We start from the raw sequence: 22,885 nt of genomic DNA, 5'->3' as shown, positions 1-22,885 counted from the left end.
GGCGCGATCCTGGCTCACTGCAACCTCTGCCCCCCGGGTTCAAGCAATTCTCCTGCCTCAGCCTCCTGAGTAGCTGGGACTACAGGCGTGTACCACTATGCCTGGCTAATTTTTGTATTTTCAGTAGAGACGGGATTTCACCAGTTCACCAGGCTAGTCATGAACTCCTGACCTCAGGTGATCTACCTGCCTCGGCCTCCCAAAGTGCTGGGATTACAGGTGCCCAGCCCAAATTGTTCTTACGAATCTCAAATTTATCTCTGGATGGTTAAAAAAAAAATTCTAAGGACTGAATAATGTAATATATCTATATAGTAATTTCTTAAAAGTTATGGATATGCTTGATATACATGAAATTTGAGAAAAGGAAAGGAAGTCAATTAAGTTGAATGCTACAAAGAAAAAATACCAGAGTGCATTATGATCTGTCTTCTGAATAAAATGGATACAGAAGCTGATTGTGAATTATTGCAGATTAGAAAAATGATCAAAACAATTTAAATAAAGGGTTAAATATGAACAATATGAGAAACAAATGAAAATTTTAGTTCAGCAGTCACTGCTGACTTTACAGAATATGATTTCAAATAACCAACTTCATAACCAGTCAGCAACATATATGTGTTGAACATCTCAAATCCAAAAATCTGGCTGGGCATGGTGGCTCACGCCTGTAATCTCAGCACTTTGAGAGGCTGAGGTGGGTGCATCACGTGAGGTCAGGGGTTCGAGACCAGTCTGGCCAACATGGTGAAACCCTGTCTCTACTAAAAATACAAAAATTAGCCGGGTACAGTGGCACACGCCTGTAATCCCAGCTACTCAGGAGCCTGAGGCAGAAGAATTGTTTGAACCCAAGAGGCGGAGGTCGCAGTGAGCTGAGATTACCACTGCACTCCACTGGGCGACAAAGCGAGACGCCACCTCAAAAAAAAAAAAAAAAAAAAAGCCAGGCTCATGCCTGTAATCCCAGCACTTTGGGAGGCCAAGACAGGTGGATCACCTGAGGTGAGAAGTTCCAGACCAGCCTGGCTGACATGGTGAAACCTCATCTAGATACAGAAGTTAGCTGGGCGTGGTGGTGCGTGCCTGTAATCCCAGCTACCCGGGAGGCTGAATTGCTTCAACGTGGGAGGTGGAGGTTGCAGTGAGCCGAGATCGTGCCATTTTACTCCAGCCTTAGGAGACAAGAGCAAAACTCCATCTCAAAAAAAAAAAAAAATCTGAAACCTAAAGTGTTCCAAAATCCCAAACTTTTGGTATAATGCAAATACTCAAAAATCTGAAATCCAAAACACTTTTTTTTCCAAGCTTTTCACATAAGGGATACTCAACCTGTATATACTTCAAAACATCATGTTGTACCTAATACATACATTTTTATCTGTCAACTCTTTAAATTTTTTGAGACAGGATCTCTCTATGTTGCCCAAACTAGAGTGCAGAGGCACGATCCTAGCTCACTGTAGCCTCAAACTCCTGGGATCAAGTGATCCTGCCACTTCAGCCTCCCAAGTAGCTGGGCCTACAGGCAGGCACCACCATGCCTGGCTAATTTTAAAATTATTTTTTAGAGACAGGATCTCTATGTTGCCCAGGCTGGGATGCAAATTTAAATAAACGAATTAATTTGAAAGAAAAATAACCCTTCAACACAACCAATCAACTTCACAGAGGGCCTCCTTAAAAAAATAAGCAGCTTATGTACTGCCCCAAACTAGGAATTTCATTCTGGTATATGTTGGATTGCATGTACACACATATACAGATGCTCACTCACACATAAACAGCCAATGGTGTACAGATGCCTAAGAAATTAACAAATAAAGAAATGCATAGCTGAAGCTACACAGATAAGCTAACTAAAAAACCAAAAAGATACGGCTTAGTAGGTAAGGCACATGCTTCCCTTCACGAGTAAGGTACAGAGGGTAGTCATCTTTACACCTCCTTCGTTAAAAAAAAAATGGCAGAGGCCAAGTGTGGTGGCTCATGCCTGTAATCCCAGCATTTTGGGAGGCCAAGGCAGGAGGACTGCTTGAGCCCAGGAGTTTGAGGCCAGCCTGGCCAACAAAGCAAGACCCTACCTCTACAAAAAATTAGAAATTAGCTGGGTGTGGTGGCTCGCACCTGTAGTCCCAGCTACTCAGGAGACTGAGGTGGCAGGACTGCTTGAGCACAGAAGGTTGAGGGTGCAGTAAGCCATGATCACGCCACTGTGCTCCAGCCTGGGCAACAGAATGAGACCCGAAAAAAAGCACAGAAAGAAGATAATTCTCATAAGCATCAGCCTACCAAACTAAAGATCTGAATAGGTACAAAAAATTATAAATTTGTTAAAAACACATTTTCTCTCTTTGACTGTCTTCTTAAAATATGAAAGAAAACTTGAAATGTATACCATGACTTTTAGAAAAACCACAATGGTTAGTTGTCTTTATTACCTCTCGGAAAATAGGTGCTAAACAGTGCCCACAATTTTTACTTCGTACGTCCTCTTGCAATATGAAACCCTCTCACTAATATACATACCAATACCAATCAGATTTCAAACATTAAAATGGAAAAAGAATTACCCCGCAGCTCAGTTAAAATGTCTATTTTTTGCTCAAGAATAGCTTCTAGTTGTGTGGCATATGAATCGACATCATAGTCTACTTCTTCAGTCATCTCTAAGAGAGCCTTTTCATCTTCTAACCACCGAATAGATTCCTACAAGGACAAAAATTCGATAATCCAATAAGCCTCTTTGTAAAACAGAAACCAAATTACAATTCTGTTAAATATAATCAAACATACTTAAGATAGTATTCTCTAAAATGTCAATAGACATAAAACATCTTTATTCACAGACAGTATAATTAAGAAATACAGTTCCAGAGTACATGGAACAACATGGGTTTCAACTGTGTGGGTCCACTTATGTGGACTTTTTTCAATGTAAGTTACACTGAGTGTGCCTGCCTCTCCTGCTATCCCTTCCACTTCCTCCACTTTTGCCACCCCTGAGACACCAGGTCCAGCCCACCTCTTCCTCCTCAGCCTACTCAATATGAAGATGATGAGGATGAAGACCTTTATGATAATTCTCCTTCCTTACGATTTTCTTAATACTATTTTCTCTAGCTTACTTTGTGGTAAGAATACCTTATATAACATATGTAACATAAAATATGTACTCATAGACTTTTATGTTATTGGTAAGGCTTCTGGTCAATAGGCTATTAATAGTTTTTAGGGGAGCTCAAAAGATATATATATATTTCCAACTGTGCTGGGGGTCAGTGTCTTTAACCCCCTGCAGTTTTCAAGGGTCAACTGTGTGTCCTCAAAATCTAACACAAACACATGAAAGATGGGCTGAACAAGATCATTTCACTTCTCTACTTTTACTCTGGATGGGAATTTTGGGGAGAGAATGCATCAAATACATCAATATTAAAGAGGAGAATAAGTCTCAATACCTCAACAGCTGTCCCTAAAACAGGGGAAGAATGTGCATAATAAAGCTACTGAGCACTTTGATGGGGGCTATGGTAGCCTATAACCTGACAAATTAACATATCCAATTACAGACTTACAGTGGTTGCACCAAGAGGTAATAACAAATTCCAGCTGTGCATGGTGGCTCATGCCTGTAATCCCAGCACTTTAGGAGGCTGAGGCAGGTGGATCACTTTGAGGTCAGGAGTTCAAGATCAGCCTGGCCAACATGGTGAAACCCTGTCTCTTCTAAAAATACAAAAAATTAGCCAGGTAAAAATACAAAAAATTACAGGCATGATGGTACATGTCTGTAATCCCAGTTACCTGGGAGGCTGAGGCAGGAAAATAGCTTGAACCCAGGAGGCAGAGGTTACAGTGAGCCGAGATTGCGCAATTGCACTCTAGCCTGGGCAACAGAGCGAGACTGTCTCAAAACAAAGAACAAAACAAGACCAGATCATTCTGAATTAAAGAGCTATTTGCACATAAAAGCTCTTATAGTGGATTTGCTTTTAGGATGCATACAATCTCAATTTTCTAAACATCAATTGACTTTTAGAAAACACAAATATACTCCAATTTTCCTTTTTTCTTTTTTTTCTTTGAGTTTCACTTTTGTTGCTCAGGCTGGAGTGCAATGGCGCAATCTCGGCTCACTGCAACCTCCGCCTCCTGGGTTCAAGCAATTATCCTGCCTCAGCCTCCTGAGTAGCTGGGATTACAGGCATGTGCCACCATGCCTGGCTAATTCTGTATTTTTAGTAGAGACAGGGTTTCTGCATGTTGGTCAGGCTGGTCTCGAACTTGCAACCTCAGGTGATCTGCCAGCCTTGGCCTCCCAAAGTGCTGGGATTACAGGCATGAGGCACCGTGCCCAGTCATACACTCTAATTTTTCTTTCCTTTTCCTTCAGCTATACACTTAATTTTGGTTTAACAAAACTTTTTTTTTGGCGAAATGGCAGATCATAATACAGAGGAATGATATAGAGAATTTTTTTTTTAATTATACGATATAGAGAATTGTAAAAATACAGGGTTGAAAGTCAGAACACCCAATTTTACCAATAAACAGCTGTGAGACTTTATTTTAAAAATGGCAGAGTGGGAAATGATGGTCTTTACATGATACCTTGTTCCAAAACGGCACAGATGACAATTTTCTTTTCTTTTTGTTTTTAAATAGAGATGGGGTTTTGCCATGTTGCCTAGGCTCGTCTCTAACTCCTGGGCTCAAGCAATCCACCCACCCTGGCCTCCCAAAGTGCTGGGATTACGGGTGTGCAATTTTCTTAAATTATTAGCGTCCGTTCTCTTCTTAAACACCTGGGCTTGTAAAAAGAGTCTCATAATAAGAGTTTGACTAAAACTCCAGAGTTTTTGGTTTTTTTTCTCACTCTGTTACCCAGGCTGGAGTGCAGTGGTGTGATCTCAGCTCACTGCAACCTCTACCTCCCATGCTCAAGGAATTCTACCTCAGCCTCCCGAGTAGCTGGGACTACAGGCACGCTATACCACACCCAGCTAATTTTTGTATTTTTTGTAGAGACAGGGTTTCACCATGTTGCTGCCCAGGCTAGTCTTGAATTCCTGGGCTCAAGTGATCCACCCTCCTCAGTCTCCCACAGTGCTGGTATTACAGGCATGAGCCACTGTGCCTGGCCAAACTCTAATAGTTTTAATGAACATGTATCCTAATCTGACATAAAGTATTCTCTGTCATTTTGAGCCCTTTTTCCAGGTTCTTGAATGGCCTACAGCTGAAGTTCCTTTGTTTAATGACAAAGATTTCTTCAACATCAAAGAAGGAATACAGGTCAATAAGGGAGACAGTTGCTGGTATTTTTTCTCAAGAAGTGTTCATAGTATTATAGGAAGGTGGGGGCGGCAGTGTAAGGCAAGTCAATTGTATAGTCTTCATCAAGATGTCCAAATGATATGTTCACTCCCTCAAATATCACCATGATAGGACATTTTCTTGTTTAAAAAAAGGGGAGTAGAGTATCACATAGTAAATACTTTTAACAGGTTGAATGCATAATGGGATGAATGCCTAAGGAGTTACTGCTACAGGTGGTGACATAACATCCTTCCCTCAACTTGCCACTGACAGCTCAGAGCGGTAACTCTCCATCTCCTGAAGTAGTCTACCTTTTCTGCAACAACTGATACTTCCTCAACTGCTCCAAAACCCTTTAAAAAAGTTTTTCTTAACTGCTATCAAATACATTGGCCTAATATTTAGAAGGAAGTACTGGTGGGCAGAAGTGACACTCTTCCCTAAAAATGGACAAACGACAAAAACCAGTAAGAGGGATGGGAGGTAAATAAAGCAGAACGTTTCAGAATGGTGCAAAGAAATGTTATTTGTAGCCATCATTCACTGTATTAAAAATTTGCCATGTCATATGCCCTACAAATATACATATACATATAAACAAGTATTTTTGAAAGAATAGTGTGACATTTATGGAACTATGAAAAATTCTTAATTTATCTCAATAAAGATTTTCATGGAAGGCCCTGTCTTATTTTACCTGGAACACTGCCCTGTGATCTTCTACAACTTGTTCTTCCATTTCTACCATTTGTGAGACAGCTTCGTGGAAAGTAAACAGTTGTGGAGAAACTTCTTCTTCCTTAAAATAAACATAGTTAAGAAACTATGATATAGTGTGTATTTTAAATGTTATAAAAGTAGTTTTTTTATTTATGAAAATGTCATTTAGAAATTGAAGAGGCTTAAATGGTAAAGGCTAGCAAAATATATATAAAAGGCAAAGCCACAATTTCTTTCTTTAGGTAAAAATATGCAACTCTCAATAAGACAACTCAAACTTAGATGAGTAGGGAATATTTTTCACTTAGCCCAAGCTTTATTGCCAAACTACCCTGAAAGAGTACTCTTTTGGAATAGCCCAACTTTTCAAAAATACAGTTATTGTAGGCTGTAAATGTATGAAATATTTCCTCAGTATTGTTTACTTTTCACTAACAATTTAATTTACATGTTTATCTTGTTTCTTTTCTTAAAAGAGATATGAAGATAGTATCTTTAGATGATGAAAATAAAATGTCTTTCAGGACTATTAAATTAGTGTTGTAAAGGACTCAACTCTTTTTTTTTTTTTTTTGAGACGAAGTCTCACTTTGTCGCCCAGGCTGGAGTGCAGTGGCGCAATCTCGGCTCACTGCAAGCTCCGCCTCCCGGGTTCACGCCATTCTCCTGCCTCAGCCTCCTGAGTAGCTGGAACTACAGGCGCCCGCCACCGCACCCAGCTAATTTTTTGTATTTTTAGTAGAGACAGGGTTTCACCGTGTTAGCCAGGATGGTCTCGATCTCCTGACCTCGTGATCAGCCCGTCTAGGCCTCCCAAAGTGCTGGGATTACAGGCGTGAGCCACCGCACCCGGCAGAGGACTTAACTCTTAACTAACATTAATTTCTTAAATATACTATAGAATATATTTACCAGTTTTTATAGAAATTTCGATGGACAATTCACAATTTTACTTCATCAACAACAAAAAACATATACAGTTGACTTTAAAACAATACATATTGGAACAGTACTCATCCACTTATATCTGGTTTTCAACCAACGCAGACTGAAAATACAGTATTTGAGAGATGTGAATCCTTCATATTCAGAGGCCCAAGTTTTCACGTTTGCAAGTTCCATGGGGCCAACTGTGGGACTTGAGTATGCGCAATTTGGGTATATTCAGGCAGTCCTGGAACCAATCCTCCATGTATAACTGGGGTACAACCAAATACAATATATTCATATTTTTGTCCTACAGCAAGTCAGAGCTTCTCTGATCCCAGGTCAGGTTCAGATGATAATTAAAAAAAAAAACAACTTTAGCTGGGCATGGTGGCTCACTCCTGTAATCCTAGCACTTTGGAAGGCTGAGGCAGGTGGATCACTTGAGGTCAGGAGTTCAAAACCAGCTTGACCATCATGGTGAAACCCCGTCTCTACTAAAAATATAAAATATTAGCTGGGCATGTTGATGTGCGCCTGTAATCCCAGCTACTTGGGAGGCTGAGGCAGGAGAATCACTTGAACCCAGGAGGCGGAGGTTGCAGTGAGCTGAGATCGTGCCACCACACTCTAGTCTGGGCGACAGAGGAAGATTCCATCTCAAAAACAAAACAAAACAAAACAAAAAAACAACTTCTCCGATCTCTAGAGCATGTCTTAGATGCTGTTCCATTTTAATCTACTTTGTTAAGACAATATAGCAATAATAATATATACACACGCACCAATACTTAACTAAGGCTAATGCTGAGTCATTGGAAGATAATTCCCTGGGAGTGGCACAGGTGACAGAAATGCACACTCTCTCAAACATGGAGGCTGTAAAAACTCATGATGTCATACTCCCCTGGATTAGTCTGGTCACCTAACTAACCTCTCCAAATTCAGGCTCTACAGAGGCCCAATAGATGCAAGAATAAAATGGAAAGATATGCTATGGGGAGTACTTATCTTGCTCTGGTTTTCCACATCTTTGGGAGGTAACATATTTAGATGCAGTGCAGGGTTTGCTTTAAAGAGTCTAAAAGCAATTACAGTCTCTCTTAAAAATTCTGGACACAAATGATGGACTGAGGCCAGGATCTCATTTTTAGTTTCTAGGTTCAAAGTTTAAAACTCTTACTTTGAACCAGGTTTTCCCAGGCTTGGAACTACTGACATTGTGTGGGGATAAGGTGAGGGGGACACTCCGGTGCACTGTATCATGTTCAGCAGCATTCCTGGCTCTACCCATTACATGCTAGTGGCATCACCTCAGTTGTGACAACCAAAATGTCCATACATTTTGCTTTGGGGGCCAAACTGCTCCTAGTTAAGAACCACTGCTTTAAGCCCTGCTTTAGTAATCGTGATTTGGAACATGGTAACAAAAAGTAGTGCATGTATTTGTTACTCTATAATATTTTGGGCTAAGTATCTGCTACAAAGTATTAGAACTAACTAATGTTGTTTTCAAAGAACACTGTATTGCAGGTAGCAATCAGTTTAATTGGTACAAGGTTTGGCATTGGAATAAGAAAGATCTAAATTTCAATCCTGGCTTCTGTACTTACTACTTGTAAAATCTTGGTCAAATTATTTAAACCTTAGAATATCAGTTATAAAGTAGGGATAATTATAGTACCTACTACACTGAGTTATGATAATGAGATCAGATAAAATGCTTAGCAATATATATCATGTAGTAAAAGCTACTAATCAATGCTAACTTTTAACATGATGAGAAAATGCCGTAAGACTTAGTGGGAATAGAATGACACAAAACTATACAGAATACGCATTTTAAAAACACACCTTTACATCTCACACACAGAAAAGAACCCTCTCAATACATTAAAAGCAATTATGTGAAAGTGTATTATATATGTCTTCTTATTTCTTTATCTCTTTCTATCCTTATACAATGGGCATGTATTGTTTTTTGTAATTGGGAAATTACAAAAAAAATTTAAATTACAAAATATCATTAAAAATTTTAATCGTATAGAAAAGCAACCAGATTTGACAAATGTTACTATTTTGCTGTTTGATTTTAATATAGTGCATGCATCCTTTCAATGTAGACGCATATGTCTACAGTTCTTTTGTTTTTAGGCTTTTTTCAATTTTTTTTGAGATGGAGTCTCACTCTTGACGCCCAGACTGGAGTGCAATGGTGGGATCTCAGCTCACTGCAGCCTCTGCCTCCCAGTTTCCAGCGATTCTCATCCCTCAACGTCCTGAGTAGCTGGGACTACTACAGGCATGAGCCACCACACTTGGCTAATTTTTTTATTGTTAGCTAATTTTTGTATTGTTAGTAGAGACAGGTTTTACCATGTTGGCCAGGCTGGTCTTGAACTCCTGACCTTAAGTGATCTGCCCACCTCAGCCTCCCAAAGTGCTGGGATTACAGGTGTGAGACACCGCGCCCAGCCTGTTTTCGAGCTTTTTAATATTTATTATATGTATAATTTTTAAAGTTGTTTTTCCCTATATTACTTTAATTTTTTCCCAAATTATAATATCAGACAACAATCTGAGGGAAAAAAATGAATAGTTTAGATTGGGGGTTGGATACTTCCTTAAAGGGCCAGATAATACATGTTGGGTTTATGAACCACACAGTCTCTGTTACTGCTGTTACAGTAAGAACGCAGCCAGACAACCCTAAAGAGAATGTTCCAATAAAACTTTATTTGTAAAAACAGATGACTGGCCCACAGGCTGTAGTTTGCTGACCCCTGACTTATTTATTCATTTATTTTAAGAGACAAGGTCTCGCTCTGTCACCTAGGCTAGAGTGCAGTGATGCTACAACAGCCCACTGCAGCCCAGAATTCCTGTACTTAAGCAATCCTCCTGCCTCAGCCTGCCTAGTAGCTAGACCTACAGGTGGATACCACCACACCTGGATGATTTTTAAATTTTTTATAGCAAAAGGTCTCATTAAATTGTCTAGGCTGGTCTTGCACTCCTGGCCTAAAGCAGTCCTCCCACTCAGCCTCCTAAATTGGTGGGATTACAGGCTTGAGCAACCACACCCACAGCCTGACCCCCCTAAATGATAGTTTTCAGTTAAGTTCTGCTACTGATGAACTAAGATTATATCACTTACAACTATAGTAAGTCACTCACATTTTGTTCACAAAGAAGTTTTAGATCGTCTCTCTGAGGGGAACTCCCCACACCCCACTGTGTCTCTAAGTCATCAATCTGGTTTGGTGGATGGTGCATTATTGGACGAACATCACCAGCAGCAGTTGGATCTACAGTCAATTCTTTGACCCTATAAATATATAAGAGGTATCTAAAGTTAAAAACACTCATGCAGAGGAACAAGAAAATACCAACCTATTCAATATACAAGCAATTCAGTTAACATACTAAGATTGATGATGTCACCTTTATAGGTAAAATTTATCTGAAATCTATAGAAACACATAAATGGTTGTTTAATTTTAGGAAATCTACTTAGATAACTTTATATAATTCATATTATATTAATTATATCAAATATAATTATTGTGCAAACTAAATGAGAATTAACAAAGTATGTAGATTCAGTATTCAAAGAAAAAAGTTGCAATTTAAAAACTTTTTTTTAATTTTCAATTTTTTTTACTACTGGTTCATCAGAGTGAATGTTATTGCAATTAAATTATATGAACCGAAAAATGTAAACAATAACAGTTAGACCAATAACTGGATCACTGCTGAAACAAAACAAAAAAAACCCTGCAGATTTCTGGTAGTTATCATGCTCAATTAAAATAGCTACATGTAAAATAATTTTATTTATAATGTATAAAGATTATAAGGTTTTAAGTTTTATCATTTGAAAAGAGTTTACTCATTATATTTAAACTTACACATTTGGGAGAGGGTAAGCTTTCTTTACTTTAAAAAAAAAAAACACTTTTTGTTTTTCACCACAGTGGCCAGGTTGGTCTAGAATTCTCAACCTCAGGTGATCCACCAACCTCTGCCTCCCAAAGTGCTGGGAGTACAGGTGTAACCCACCACGCCCAGCCAAAAGAGGGTAAACTTCCTATGTCAAGAGGCTCCTTGCAGACAAGGAAACTCATAAGATCATAGAGCATAAAGGCAATCTCTTCATTTTAAGCAAGATAATTTATCTTTTAACAATTTATCTTTTAATGGTAAGTATGCAAAAGTGACATCATCCTTAAAAATATGAGGGGGAAATAGGAAGCCTGAATTCTAAATCAACATTTTAAAGCAAACAAATTAATAAAAGACATAAGAATGCAGATCATGCAGTACAACCACCACCTGCCAAATGAAATGAAAATGAAAACTAAAATGGCTCAGGACAAACATAGCAAATGAAATGTTTATACAAAGCACAATTCAAAAGAAACTATAAAAATAAACATCTTATGTATAGAATGAAGTAGACCTGGTAACTGAAGGAGAAAAGTCGTCATATTCATAAGAAGGAGAGAGATCAGGGCGACTGCCACTACCCTGTGAGAAGGGAATGTCTGATGGACTAATTCCAAACTCCTTTACTCTGCAGCACCAAAACAGCAACAAATTAAAAGAAAATGCTCTTGAAAGACAGCAATGCACATTGCACATTTTCATTTAGTATTCACTTTTGTTTAGAAAAGGATATTGATAGTTGTGACAATGTATTTAGAATATTATTTTACAAATAACAAATTTTAAGAGGTTTTTGAACATCTTTGTTCTATCGATCCCCTGCTCTATAGTCCTAGGTCTTTCCTTTCTGGTGTATTTTCCTCTTTTCTCATAATCCTTCCTAGAAGTTTAACTAAATCACTTAAATCTGAAATGCCCTTCTAACTACATGACCACTCAATCTAATTTCTTCATGTAGTCAGTACCATGACTATTTGTTTATTAGCATTCATGGCTCTTCAACGTTTTTGCCATCTTTTTCAAACTGGACACAAGGGAATTAAGTACTAATGCCTTAAGGCATCCATTGTTTGTAATGAATTAACTTCTTTCCTATGCATCCAGAATGGTATTAGCTGTGAAATGTCCTTAGTATAACTGAGAAAATATTCACTCTATTTTCAGTGGTTGGTGATTCAGATGAAGAACTCTGGTTGAGAACAGCCTTTTAGCAATGAAATTTAAATTGCTTTTGTTAACATCTTCAAGTTACATTTAACCAAATTATGATTTTTCTCACCCCATCTATGTAATTCCTTATGTCTCCTTTGGGCCAACTCTATTTCATATCAATATAAAATATTTAAGTACCTCCTACATGTCAGGTATTAGGATTAGTCATTGTTAGGCATTATATTATTTAGTCCTTCAACCATCTTTGATTTTATAGATGAGAAAAATGACTCAGAAATAAAGTATCTTCTCTAAGTCACTCACTGAGAATGTGGCATAACTGAGGTTATAAAACCTAGCCCTGAGTACAAAGCCTATGTTATTTAAACACTTCAATATAATAATCATATTCTCTGATTTTCTTGTCATTTCTCTTAGGTTGAACTAAATGAAATTCCCTTCTTTATAGGTCAAAAACAAGTATCAATATCTTCATATAAATCAAACTAACATATTTCCTCTACTAACAGTCTTTCTTTGACCTATTGGTAATATCTACTGTCAAAGGTTCAATATTGGATTCATCTGCCCTTTATCCTTGAAAGTTTATTTACCACACATGCTGAAAAATGTAAATATCTTTTTTTTTTTCTTTTTGAGATAAGGTCTCACCATATCACCCAGGCTGTACTGCAGTGGCTCAATCATGGCTCACTGCAGCCTTGACTCAAGTGATCCTCCCATCTCAGCTGGGACTACCAGTGGCGTGCCACCACCCCCAGCTAATTTTTTATTTTTTTGTAGAGATGTGGTCTCATTAGGTTGCTCAGGCTGGTCTCAAACTCCTGGACTCAAGTGATCCTCCTGCCTTGGCCTCCCAAAGTACTAGGATTAAAAGCATGAGCTACGGCATCTGGCCTGAAAAATCTAAATTTCTAATACTAACAATTATTTTCACTCCCACCCCATTTCTTATCTAAATCTTTTAATTTAGACACACTATTAGCTTCATCCACACATTTTTTCCTCTATCCAAAGCTCTCTTGCCCAAGCCAAACTACACTACCTACAAGAATCATATTCTTCAATGTTACTAAAAACTCCTAATCATTCTAATCACTCTAACCTCTTCCATTACGCAAAGATTAAGTATCTCTGCTTCAGGATAGAGGCCACTGTCTGTTTTTCACATATCCTATAATTTTTTTTCCCTTGGTACAACCATTCCTTCCACTCTGAAAGTTTTCCCCTGTACTCCCCTCTAAAATATCTCTAATTGTCTCGCTGGGTGCAGTGGCTTATGCTGTAATCCCAGCACTTGCAGAGGCTGAGGTGGGCAGATCACTTATGGTCAGGAGTTCGAGACCAGCCTGGCCAACATGGTGAAACTCCATCTCTACTAAAAAATACAAAAAAATTAGCTGGGCGTTGGTGACGGGCACCTGTAATCCCAGCAACTTGGAAGGCTGAGGCAGGAGAATCGCTTGAACCCAGGAGTCAGAGGCTGCAGTGAGCTGAGATTGTGCCACTGTACTCCAGCCTGGGTGACATAGCAAGACTCCATCTTAAATAAATAAATAAAGTATCTCTAATTGTCATCTGATGAACTGGACTTGTCAACTTAATCACTTAGCAGCAATGTGTACTGTTACAAACTATCCCACAATTCCCACATAAAATTTTCAAAGTATATGATTCTAATATAAGGATATGAAAAAACATTGCTTTCACATCTGTCTAACTGAATTTTTAAGACAGAACTGCTCACTAAAGTAGCAACAGGAATAACTATTCCTATTATTTCAGGTACTGTGCTAAACACAGATCACTTCTTTTACTCCTCAAAAACAATCCTTTAAGATGGACACGGTCATTAACTGTCCATTCTAAAGATGAGGCAATAAGCGCAGAGAGAGGTTAAGTAACTTTCCTGAGGCTTTGGTACCATTAAGTAGTAAGGAAGTTATTAAACCTATTTTGTCCTGAGAAGTAACACTTCGATCACTAAGCTATGTCTTAAATACAAAAAAGTTTAAACAGTTAAGAGAGAAATAGTTTCCTAAAAATATGAAAATTTTAATGTAATGCCATCTACCCACCACCTCAAAGTATTGGCCTAAATAAAATAAGGCAGATTTAGCATAAAGGAGGAATTAATTATTTTTGGCTGTTAAAAAAAATATTGACTCTTAAGGTCATAAAACATTGGTATGAGTATCAAGGAAGGTTGAAAATCTTTATTCCTAGAGATTTGGAAATAAAATTGAAAAAATTATGTGTCTGATATGGTTAGGCCCTGTGTCCCCACTCAAATCTCATCTTGAATTATTATTTCCAAGTGTCAAGGGAGAGACCAGGTGGAGGTAATTGAATCATGGGGGCAACTTCCTCCATGCTGTTCTCGTGATAGTGAGTTCTCATAAGATCTAATGGTTTTATAGGAGGCTCTTCCCAAGTTTGCTTGGCGCTTCTCCTTCCTGCTACCTTGTGAAGGTGCCTTGCTTCCCCTTCCCCTTCCACCATGACTGTAAGTTTCCTGAGGCCTCTGTGGCCATGCTGAACTGTGAGTCAAATAAACCTTCGTAAATTCCCCAGTCTCAGGTATTCCTTTGTAGCAGTGTGAGAACGGATTAATATAGTGTCCCAAATGGTTAGTCATGTTGCAAGTGAGTTACATGATATAACAGTAGGTTAAAACATTTTACTTTGACCTAAGCGAACTAGAGGAACAGCTAGATATAGCATTTTCACAATATTAGGGAGCAATCTTTTGTCGTCTCAAATCTTAAGAAACAGAGGGGTTTTGTTTGTTTTAATTCTATAACATGGCAAGAATCTACTACACTAGGCTGTTCCTCATCTTTCTCAAGAATTATTCTGAAATAAGAAACATTTTAAATTAATGATAAAAATCCCACATATCAAAAATGTTAATTACAAAGATCAATTAAAACTAACACAATAAGCTACGAGCTCATAATTCAAACTTTAAAAGGGATTAAATTTAGAAAATACAATAGTTCATACTTAGAAATGTAGTTCTATTACTTTTTTCTTTTTTAAGACAAGGTCTTGCTCTGTTGCCCAGGCTAGAGTACAGTGGTGTGATCACAACTCACTGTAGATTCAACATTCCAGGTTCAAGCAATCCTCTCACCTCAGCCCCCCAAGTGCCTGGGACTACAGATGCAAGCCACTACACCAGGCTAATTTTTGTATTTTTTATAGAGATGGGGTTTTGCTATGTTGCCCAGGCTGGTCTTGAATTTCTGGGCTCAAGCAATCCACCCGCCTGGGCCACCAAAAGCACTGGGATTAAAGGTATAAGCCACAGCACCTGGCCCTATTACATTTTTAAAGAAGTGATTATATTTTAATACCTTTTTACAAAAGCTCAATAGGTTTATACTGTCCAACAGTGTTTACTACCATTAAAAAAATCTCTTTAGAAACAAGATGCAAAAAAATCTGGGGGGTTATAATACCATTTGTGTAATGTTCAAATACAGCTACCTATGTTACCGAGAGATAACATTCATAGGTAGTAAAATTATTTTTATAAAGAGGACAAAAAAAACAAGTAAAGTATTCCACAGAAGTTAATACATGGGTTACATCGGGGTAGAGATAAATGAATAAGGCATGTTATTCAGGATTTGTGAACAGGAAGGAGCACATGGGGAACCTTCTGGGGGGCCAATAATGCTCTATTTCCCAAACCAATGACAGGAGTTTTCACTTTATAAATATCCATTATCCATTTAATTATTCACTTATACTTTAGGTACTTTTCTATATGCATAAGTATTTTACATTTTAATAAAAAATTTTAAAATAACATTTCCATAGTGATTAAAACAAAGAAATAGGACAGATACTTCTGTCCAGCAAAATTAAGAGAACTGTTATACTAGAATTAAGAGAACTGCTACACTAGAAATGGATTACAAAGAGGAATTTTATCTCTAGGTTAAAATCACAAATTTAACATGTGAGAAGAGAAATTTAACATTAAACAGTCATTCAAAATAAGATCAGTGGTAAATAAAGTCACTCAAGAGAAGTGGGGAAAAAATCTATGGATCATATATAAATATGCCCGTTATAATTCAAAGTTCCAAAGGCATTTCATGACTATATAGAATAAACTGCTTTAGTAGTCTATAATGCATTCTGTCCTTCTATCTGTAATAACCCAGTTATAATATTTATAACGTTTTTAAGACTATTAATATGAATAACAAAAATGTAACCCACATAGAACACCAGAAAGGGCCAGGCGGGGTGGCTCACGGCTGTAATCCTAGCACTTTGGGTGGCCGAAGTGGGTGGATCACCTGAGGTCAGGAGTTCAAGACCAGCCTAGCCAACATAGTGAAACGCAGCCTCTACTAAAAATATAAAAATTAGCCGGGTATGGTGGCACACGCCTGTGGTCCCAGATACCCAGGAGACTGAGGCAGGAAAATCGCTTGAACCCAGGAAGTGGAGGTTGCAGTGAGCTGAGATCACACCACTGCACTCCAGCCTGAGTGACAGAACGAGACTCTGTCTCAAAAAAATAAATTAAATAAAAAAAAAAAAAGGAACACCAGAAAGAACTGTGCTATCACTTCTTCCTCAAATCCTAGATTCCCCATATATAGCATTTAATATTATCAGGAATAATCTGGACCATATACCAAAACAATTTAAGAAATACAAACTAGTCCCTGACATTGATTTACTTCAGAGTCTTAATGTAATAAGAAGAATTTGCATGATTTAAATGCAGTAAAATATTAGGAAATAAAACAGTGAAATGGAAACCTTGTTCTAGGATAAAAACACAAATTTTACTAAAGTGATTAATCCCTTCCCAAATTACCCATTTCCACTGATTTTTAGAATTTGACAAAATGATTCTACATATCATCTTAAGGAATAATATGCAAAACATTTTTTTTTTGAAAATTGAAAGAATAATGTAGTAAGATTTACCCTATCAGATATTAAATTATACTGCATACTGCTCTACTCCCCTCAAATTTCAAAATGGAGAACTATCTCTCATACCTATTTGCATATCTTAACGTATTAAGAGTATTTTCACAGGATGCCATTCCTGGAGAGATTGTGGCAATCTACAGGAAAAAAAAAATGCAGAGGTAAAGAAAATGTCATAAATGATCAAGACAATAATACCGACATGCAGCTCATTTAGGTCTAATCTTACCATGATTATTTAAAAATAAAGACTTATTAATGTTATCTCAACTCCAAGATTATATTATCATATCTATAATCAGATAAAGTCTAGTTAAATACAAACTATGAAGGCACCAGAAAACAATCAAAATCCAGCAGAAATGGAGGAGGTTAACACCTGGAAGGAATAGTACTGACTGATCCCCACTCCACCCGACTTTTTTTTTTTAAACAGCTTTTTAACAGAGGGCAAGCTCTGCCGCTGTCACACAGGGCAACTAAAACTTAACTGAAAACTTGCAGTCTCTCTGGTTAAGAAATTAAAGGATATAGTTTGGGAGTGCACTTCATAGCAGCTGGAAAAGTAAACTTTGTCCCAGAAGGGAAAGTGCTACAGAGAGTGTGGTACTCTCCCTTCTGGGACAAACTTTTATATATAAACTGCCCAAATCCCTAGCTGATTCCTGACCTAGACATACACAAGGCAAACTATAGGCAACACAGCTAAATCTGAAAGGACTAAACAAAGCTTTCAATTACAGTTGTTGCCCAGGGGAGATAAGAGTTTGGAGTAAGTTTAAATTTCTGCTAAACAAAAAACCAATAACCTTCAGAAGAACATAACAGAATCCAGTCTCTACGTTCATTCATAATACACATGATATAACCCCAAATTACCAGACATATGACCATAAAGAAAAGTGTGACCTATACTCAAAATGAAAGAGAGAGAGAGAAAGAGAAAGAGAAAAAGAAAAAGGAAAAAAATCAAGAAAGACCAGCCCTCGAGAACACCTAGATGCTGAAATTATATAACTGCAATATAATCCTCTCTATCAGAGTGGGAGGGATCACATCTTAAATATCACCATATCACTCATAATAGAAGGTTTCAAATGATTGTCACTAACTAATACATTTTCCATAAATACTGTGTAGTTATTCCTTCAGGATTAAAATAAAACAAACAAAAAATAAACTTACCATGCAGGTACGAGAGTTTTCACCTATGAAAGAATCTCTTAACACCTGAGTGAGTTTACTTGCACGGAAAGGAGTATGAGGTTTATTTCTACCTAAGGCTCTGATGCACTCCTGAAAATTAAGAAAACAAGTCTCACAGATTAGTCTTTCTTATAAAGGGTAATCTTAATTAACATATGTTAAAAGGTCTCTTACTACAACTTCAACATTTAAGGTCTGATCAGCTGTGAAAATTCTACTAACAGTTTTATTTATTCATTTTTTTTGAGACAAAGTCTCACTCTGTCACCCAGGCTGGAGTGTGGTGGCGCAATCTTGGCTCACTACAACCTTCGCCTCCGGGCTTCAGGCAATTCTCCTACCCCAGGCTCCCAAGTAGCTGGGATTACAGGTGCCCGCCACCACGCCTGGCTAAGCTTTGTATTTTTAGTAGAGATGGGGTTTCACCATGTTGGCCAGGCTGGTATCGAACTCCTAACCTCAGGGGATCCACCCGCCTCAGCCTCCCAAAGTCCTGGGATTACAGGTGTGAGCCACTGCGCCTGGCCAACAGTTTTAAAGCATAGTGTAGATGTTTCCACAAATGCTAATTCAAGAAAATAAAAAATGACAACAAAAAAACCTACTTTATTCTTCCAAGAGATATTTCTGGAAACTATGACTACTGTTTGAAAGTGACAGGCAGTAGGATAACTGTAAAAAGTTAATTTCTTAACATGGCACTCCAAAAGAAAAAAACACAGTCTTATTATAGCCTTCCCAGCTTTGCTTTTCTACTCAAGGAAAATATGTAATAACCTGGCCTAACATTTTGAAAGCCATTCCACATTTTTCTGAGAAACTATTTCTTAGCTCAATTCAGTGGTTCATTGCCCTCCTCCTAGAAAATATGGCTGATTAAGACCCTCTGGGCTGGGCACAGTGGCTCGTGCCTGTAATTCAAGCACTTTGGAAGGTAGATCACGACGTCAGAAGTTCGAGACCAGCCTAGCCAACATGGTGAAACCCCTATCTACTAAAAATACAAACATTAGCTGGGCGTGGTGGTACGTGCCTGTAATCCCAGCCGCTGGGGAGGTTGAAGTAGGAGAATGGCTTGAACCCAGGAGGTAGAAGTTGCAGTGAGCTGAGATTGCACCTGAGACTATACTGAGAGTACTCCAGTCTGGGCGACAGAGCAAGACTCAGTCTCAAGAAAAATAAAGACCCTCTGGAGTCTACCTATGTAGCCCCAGAACTGACCTACCCTCTCACATATCCTTTATCCCATCTAAAAAGAATAAAGAATGTGTGCAAGGAAAAATTCTGGGTATAATAAAATCACATTATAAATTATAAGCATCTGAATTTCAGAAACCTCTCTTTTTATTAGGTAAAACAAGTACTATTATTTTGCAACTGAGTAAAGAAAATTAAAGTTAAAAGCAAAAGACCTTTCATGATAAAATATATTTTATTTACCTTGAGTGCTAAAAGGCTTTTATTAATTTCAGCACCTTCAAGCCTAGTTTGCCTGTCCGCACTGGAAGTATCAGCTCCTCTTTCATTTCCAGCCAAATCAATGAGAGAAAATTTGCCATGTAGTTTTCCTTTCCTTCTAAGAATAATCTGAAACACTGCATGGCTCCGAGATGAATGTGCATTTGCAGATGTTTGACCGGATGTTCTGCAATATGATTAGGGACATCTTGATACATAAAAACTTCAATTAACATGTTCAAACCACATTATTTTCATTAAAAACAACAGCAGCAACAAACACCGATTTAGCTAGTTTTCATCTTTTAAATACAGATAAGACACTGAGTTGTAACACACAGAACCAGATTCATACAATTTAATCTGGCATATTTCTAATATATTTGTAATATAGTATCAATATAATAATTGTCACTCACACTTACATGTAACGCAAGTTTTTATGAACAATGATTTTTACTTCCAAGATGTATTGACAGTTAACATCCTCGTTTTGTTATGCTATACCCAAAGTTTCTAAAACTGAAGTTTCCTTTATTAATCAAAATGAAATTTACCTGCAACTGTTGCCTATGTCAATGAGTTTCAGTACATCTTCAACACATTTGACCTCCCGTTCCTGTAATCCCACCACTTGAACCTGCTGTTTTCCATCTTCTAGAACTCTTAATTTTGTTTTCCTATTTAGCAAGTCAAACACCTATGAAAAACCATATTCAAATTAGAAAACTAGCTTTAAGGTAAAAAAGAGGCTAGGCACAGTGGCTCACGCCTGCAATCCCAGCATTTTGGGAGGCTCAGGCAGGAGGATGGCTTGAGCTCAGGAGTTCAAAACCAGCCTGGGCAACATAGTGAGACGCTGTCTCTGCTAAAAACAAAAAAAATTAGCTGGGCATGGTGGTGCATGCCTATAGTCACAGCTACTAGGAAAGCTGAGGCAGGAAGCTCACGAGATTGAAGCTACAATGAGCTGTGATCATGCCACTGCACTCCAGCATGGGTGACAGAGCGAGATCCTGTGGCAATTAAAATATCAGTTCTATAAAAATAAGTCACCCAGAGTTTAAGAATTATTTCAGAGATTAAAATAATAATTAGAATAAGAATTCTCAACATTGAAGTTGAAAAGTTTCAAAGGACATTTTTTAAAAAACTCATAAATTCTAACATAAAAGTTCTAAATACACATAAATTATGGTGGTCAAGGCTGCACAACAATGTGAATATATTTAATGCCGCTGAACTTAAAAATGGTTAAAATGGCAAATGTTATGTTATATATATATATATATATATATTTAAAAATTAAAATTAAAAAAGTTCCCACTTACCTTTCCACTATAAATTTCAAAGAAGGTTGCATATACTTGAAGTTCTAGCTTCTTATAGTTTGGCTTCTTTAGCATTAAAAAGACATCTCGAGCTGTCAAGAATTTCATATACAGAAAATTGAGATGCAATAAATATTTTTAAAAAGCAACTCAAATTGTCTATTTCTAGAGAAATCAGTTAATCTTTACCTAGGATAATAGTATCAATAATAAAAATGAGAAATAAAGTGAATATTGATTTTACAAAAAATAGTATTAATAGAAGCTATTCTCTTTCATATTGCATAAAAGGGTGCTACTTTTATTTATATATATTAGTATTTATATTTACAAATAGCATAAAATTACAAGTGGTCATAATGAAGTTATTCTCATACCATAGCTAGCTTTTTACAGTTCAGAAATTCAACAATTGAGACTAATCTCCAACAATGTGCTAGAATACACTGACAAATATAATCAAGATTTCTGCCCCCTCAAAGTCAATCTTACAGTTTTTTTTGTTTGTTTGTTTTTGAGATGGGGTCTTGCTCTGTTGCCCAGGCTGGAATGCAGTGGCGTGGTCTTGGCTCACTGCAACCTCTGCTTCCTAGGTTCAAACGATTCTTCTGTCTCAGCCTCCCGAGTAGCTGGGATTACAGGTGCCTGCCACCACACCTGGCTAAGTTTTTTTTTCGTATTTTTAGTAGAGATGGGGTTTCATCATGTTGGCCAGGCTGGTCTCAAACTCCTGACCTCAAGTGATCCACCCACCTTGGCCTCCCAAAGTGCAGGGATTATAGGCGTGAACCACCACGCCCAGCCTACAGTTCTTTTCTTCTTAAAAAAAAAAAAAATCTTGTGAATATATAATCTTACAGCTCTTTTCAAGCAATCTAATAACCTATAATTGACATAATAGACAGTCAATATAGCATTATAGTTGCTGAACAATATTTTAAAGCCTTATTTCAAAGTTACCTGAATAATACCTAAGAAGAATATTCCAAATTATATGGAAAAAGGACAGTTACCTGCTAATGCATAAATTCCTTTAGAACAATCTTGGTTCTTTCCTGAAAAGTCACCACCCATAGTCTGTATTTTAAAAAGAAAATAAAGAACAGACATTACTCAGGAATAACTCTTAAGAATTTAGGTCTCGGAATTAAGCTATAAGGAAAAGAAACTGTAGCTTCATACCAGAATGTAACTTTAATAAATCACTTACATGAGTTTTTCCACTTCCAGTCTGCCCATAAGCAAAGCATGTAGCCATTCCTCTTTCAAATATAGTTTCCACTAGTGGTCTAGCAGTAAACCTTAAAAATAAAATGCATCAGTCAGAATGTGTCACCAATATTTTGATGAATAAAAGTAATGCTGAGTAATACAAAGTATTTTATTAATAAACAAAACTTAACAGCAAGATTCTAAACAAATCTTTGTTAAAAATTTTAAATAATAATATCAAAGAATTGATTTAAGAATTTTAAATATCATATGCTAAAATTACTTAAAGCTACGTAAAGCATAATTTCAAGCAATATTTCCATAATAAACAATGGTCACAATAAGGCATATACAATAAAAACAAAAAGTATTATAATTTCAACAAAAACAGAATAAACAAGAGTGGCAATCTCAATTTTAAAAAGTTAACAGAGGAAAAAAACTGCAAAAATATTATCTTTAGACCATCTAAATAAATAGAAAAATGATGACTACCTTGAATTTAGACAAGTAATTTATACTTAAGGAAAAAGAATATAAATTGTGCTTATAGGACATTGAATTCTATTAATAAGTTGACAGCCTCAATTTTGGAAAATGATACCTAAATATTATGGTTT

At 37.2% G+C, this 22,885-nt stretch overlaps 1 protein-coding gene across 4 annotated transcripts in view; it reads right to left on the bottom strand.

Moving 5' to 3' along the window:
* The window catches only part of KIF2A (kinesin family member 2A), an 85,441-nt gene that overhangs the window by 6,828 nt on the left and 55,728 nt on the right, over positions 1 to 22,885 (bottom strand). For 2 of the 4 annotated variants that reach the window (XM_031666188.1, XM_031666187.1), the window contains exons 10-20: positions 22,264 to 22,354; positions 22,067 to 22,130; positions 21,054 to 21,145; positions 20,280 to 20,422; positions 19,705 to 19,909; positions 18,244 to 18,354; positions 17,128 to 17,195; positions 11,435 to 11,548; positions 10,150 to 10,300; positions 6,023 to 6,124; positions 2,577 to 2,712 (exon numbers count right to left, since the gene is read on the bottom strand). In XM_031666188.1, the coding sequence (XP_031522048.1) occupies positions 2,577 to 2,712; positions 6,023 to 6,124; positions 10,150 to 10,300; positions 11,435 to 11,548; positions 17,128 to 17,195; positions 18,244 to 18,354; positions 19,705 to 19,909; positions 20,280 to 20,422; positions 21,054 to 21,145; positions 22,067 to 22,130; positions 22,264 to 22,354 (1,277 nt within the window). The remainder of the gene's footprint in view (positions 1 to 2,576; positions 2,713 to 6,022; positions 6,125 to 10,149; positions 10,301 to 11,434; positions 11,549 to 17,127; positions 17,196 to 18,243; positions 18,355 to 19,704; positions 19,910 to 20,279; positions 20,423 to 21,053; positions 21,146 to 22,066; positions 22,131 to 22,263; positions 22,355 to 22,885) is intronic. The other 2 variants (XM_031666189.1, XM_031666190.1) reach the window with 1 other exon arrangement.

Source organism: Papio anubis, chromosome 5 (assembly GCF_008728515.1).
Source record: "Papio anubis isolate 15944 chromosome 5, Panubis1.0, whole genome shotgun sequence".
NCBI lineage: Eukaryota > Metazoa > Chordata > Mammalia > Primates > Cercopithecidae > Papio > Papio anubis.
The sequence above is the reverse complement of the archived record's forward strand: the minus strand, read 5'-3'. Positions and strand labels throughout refer to the sequence as shown.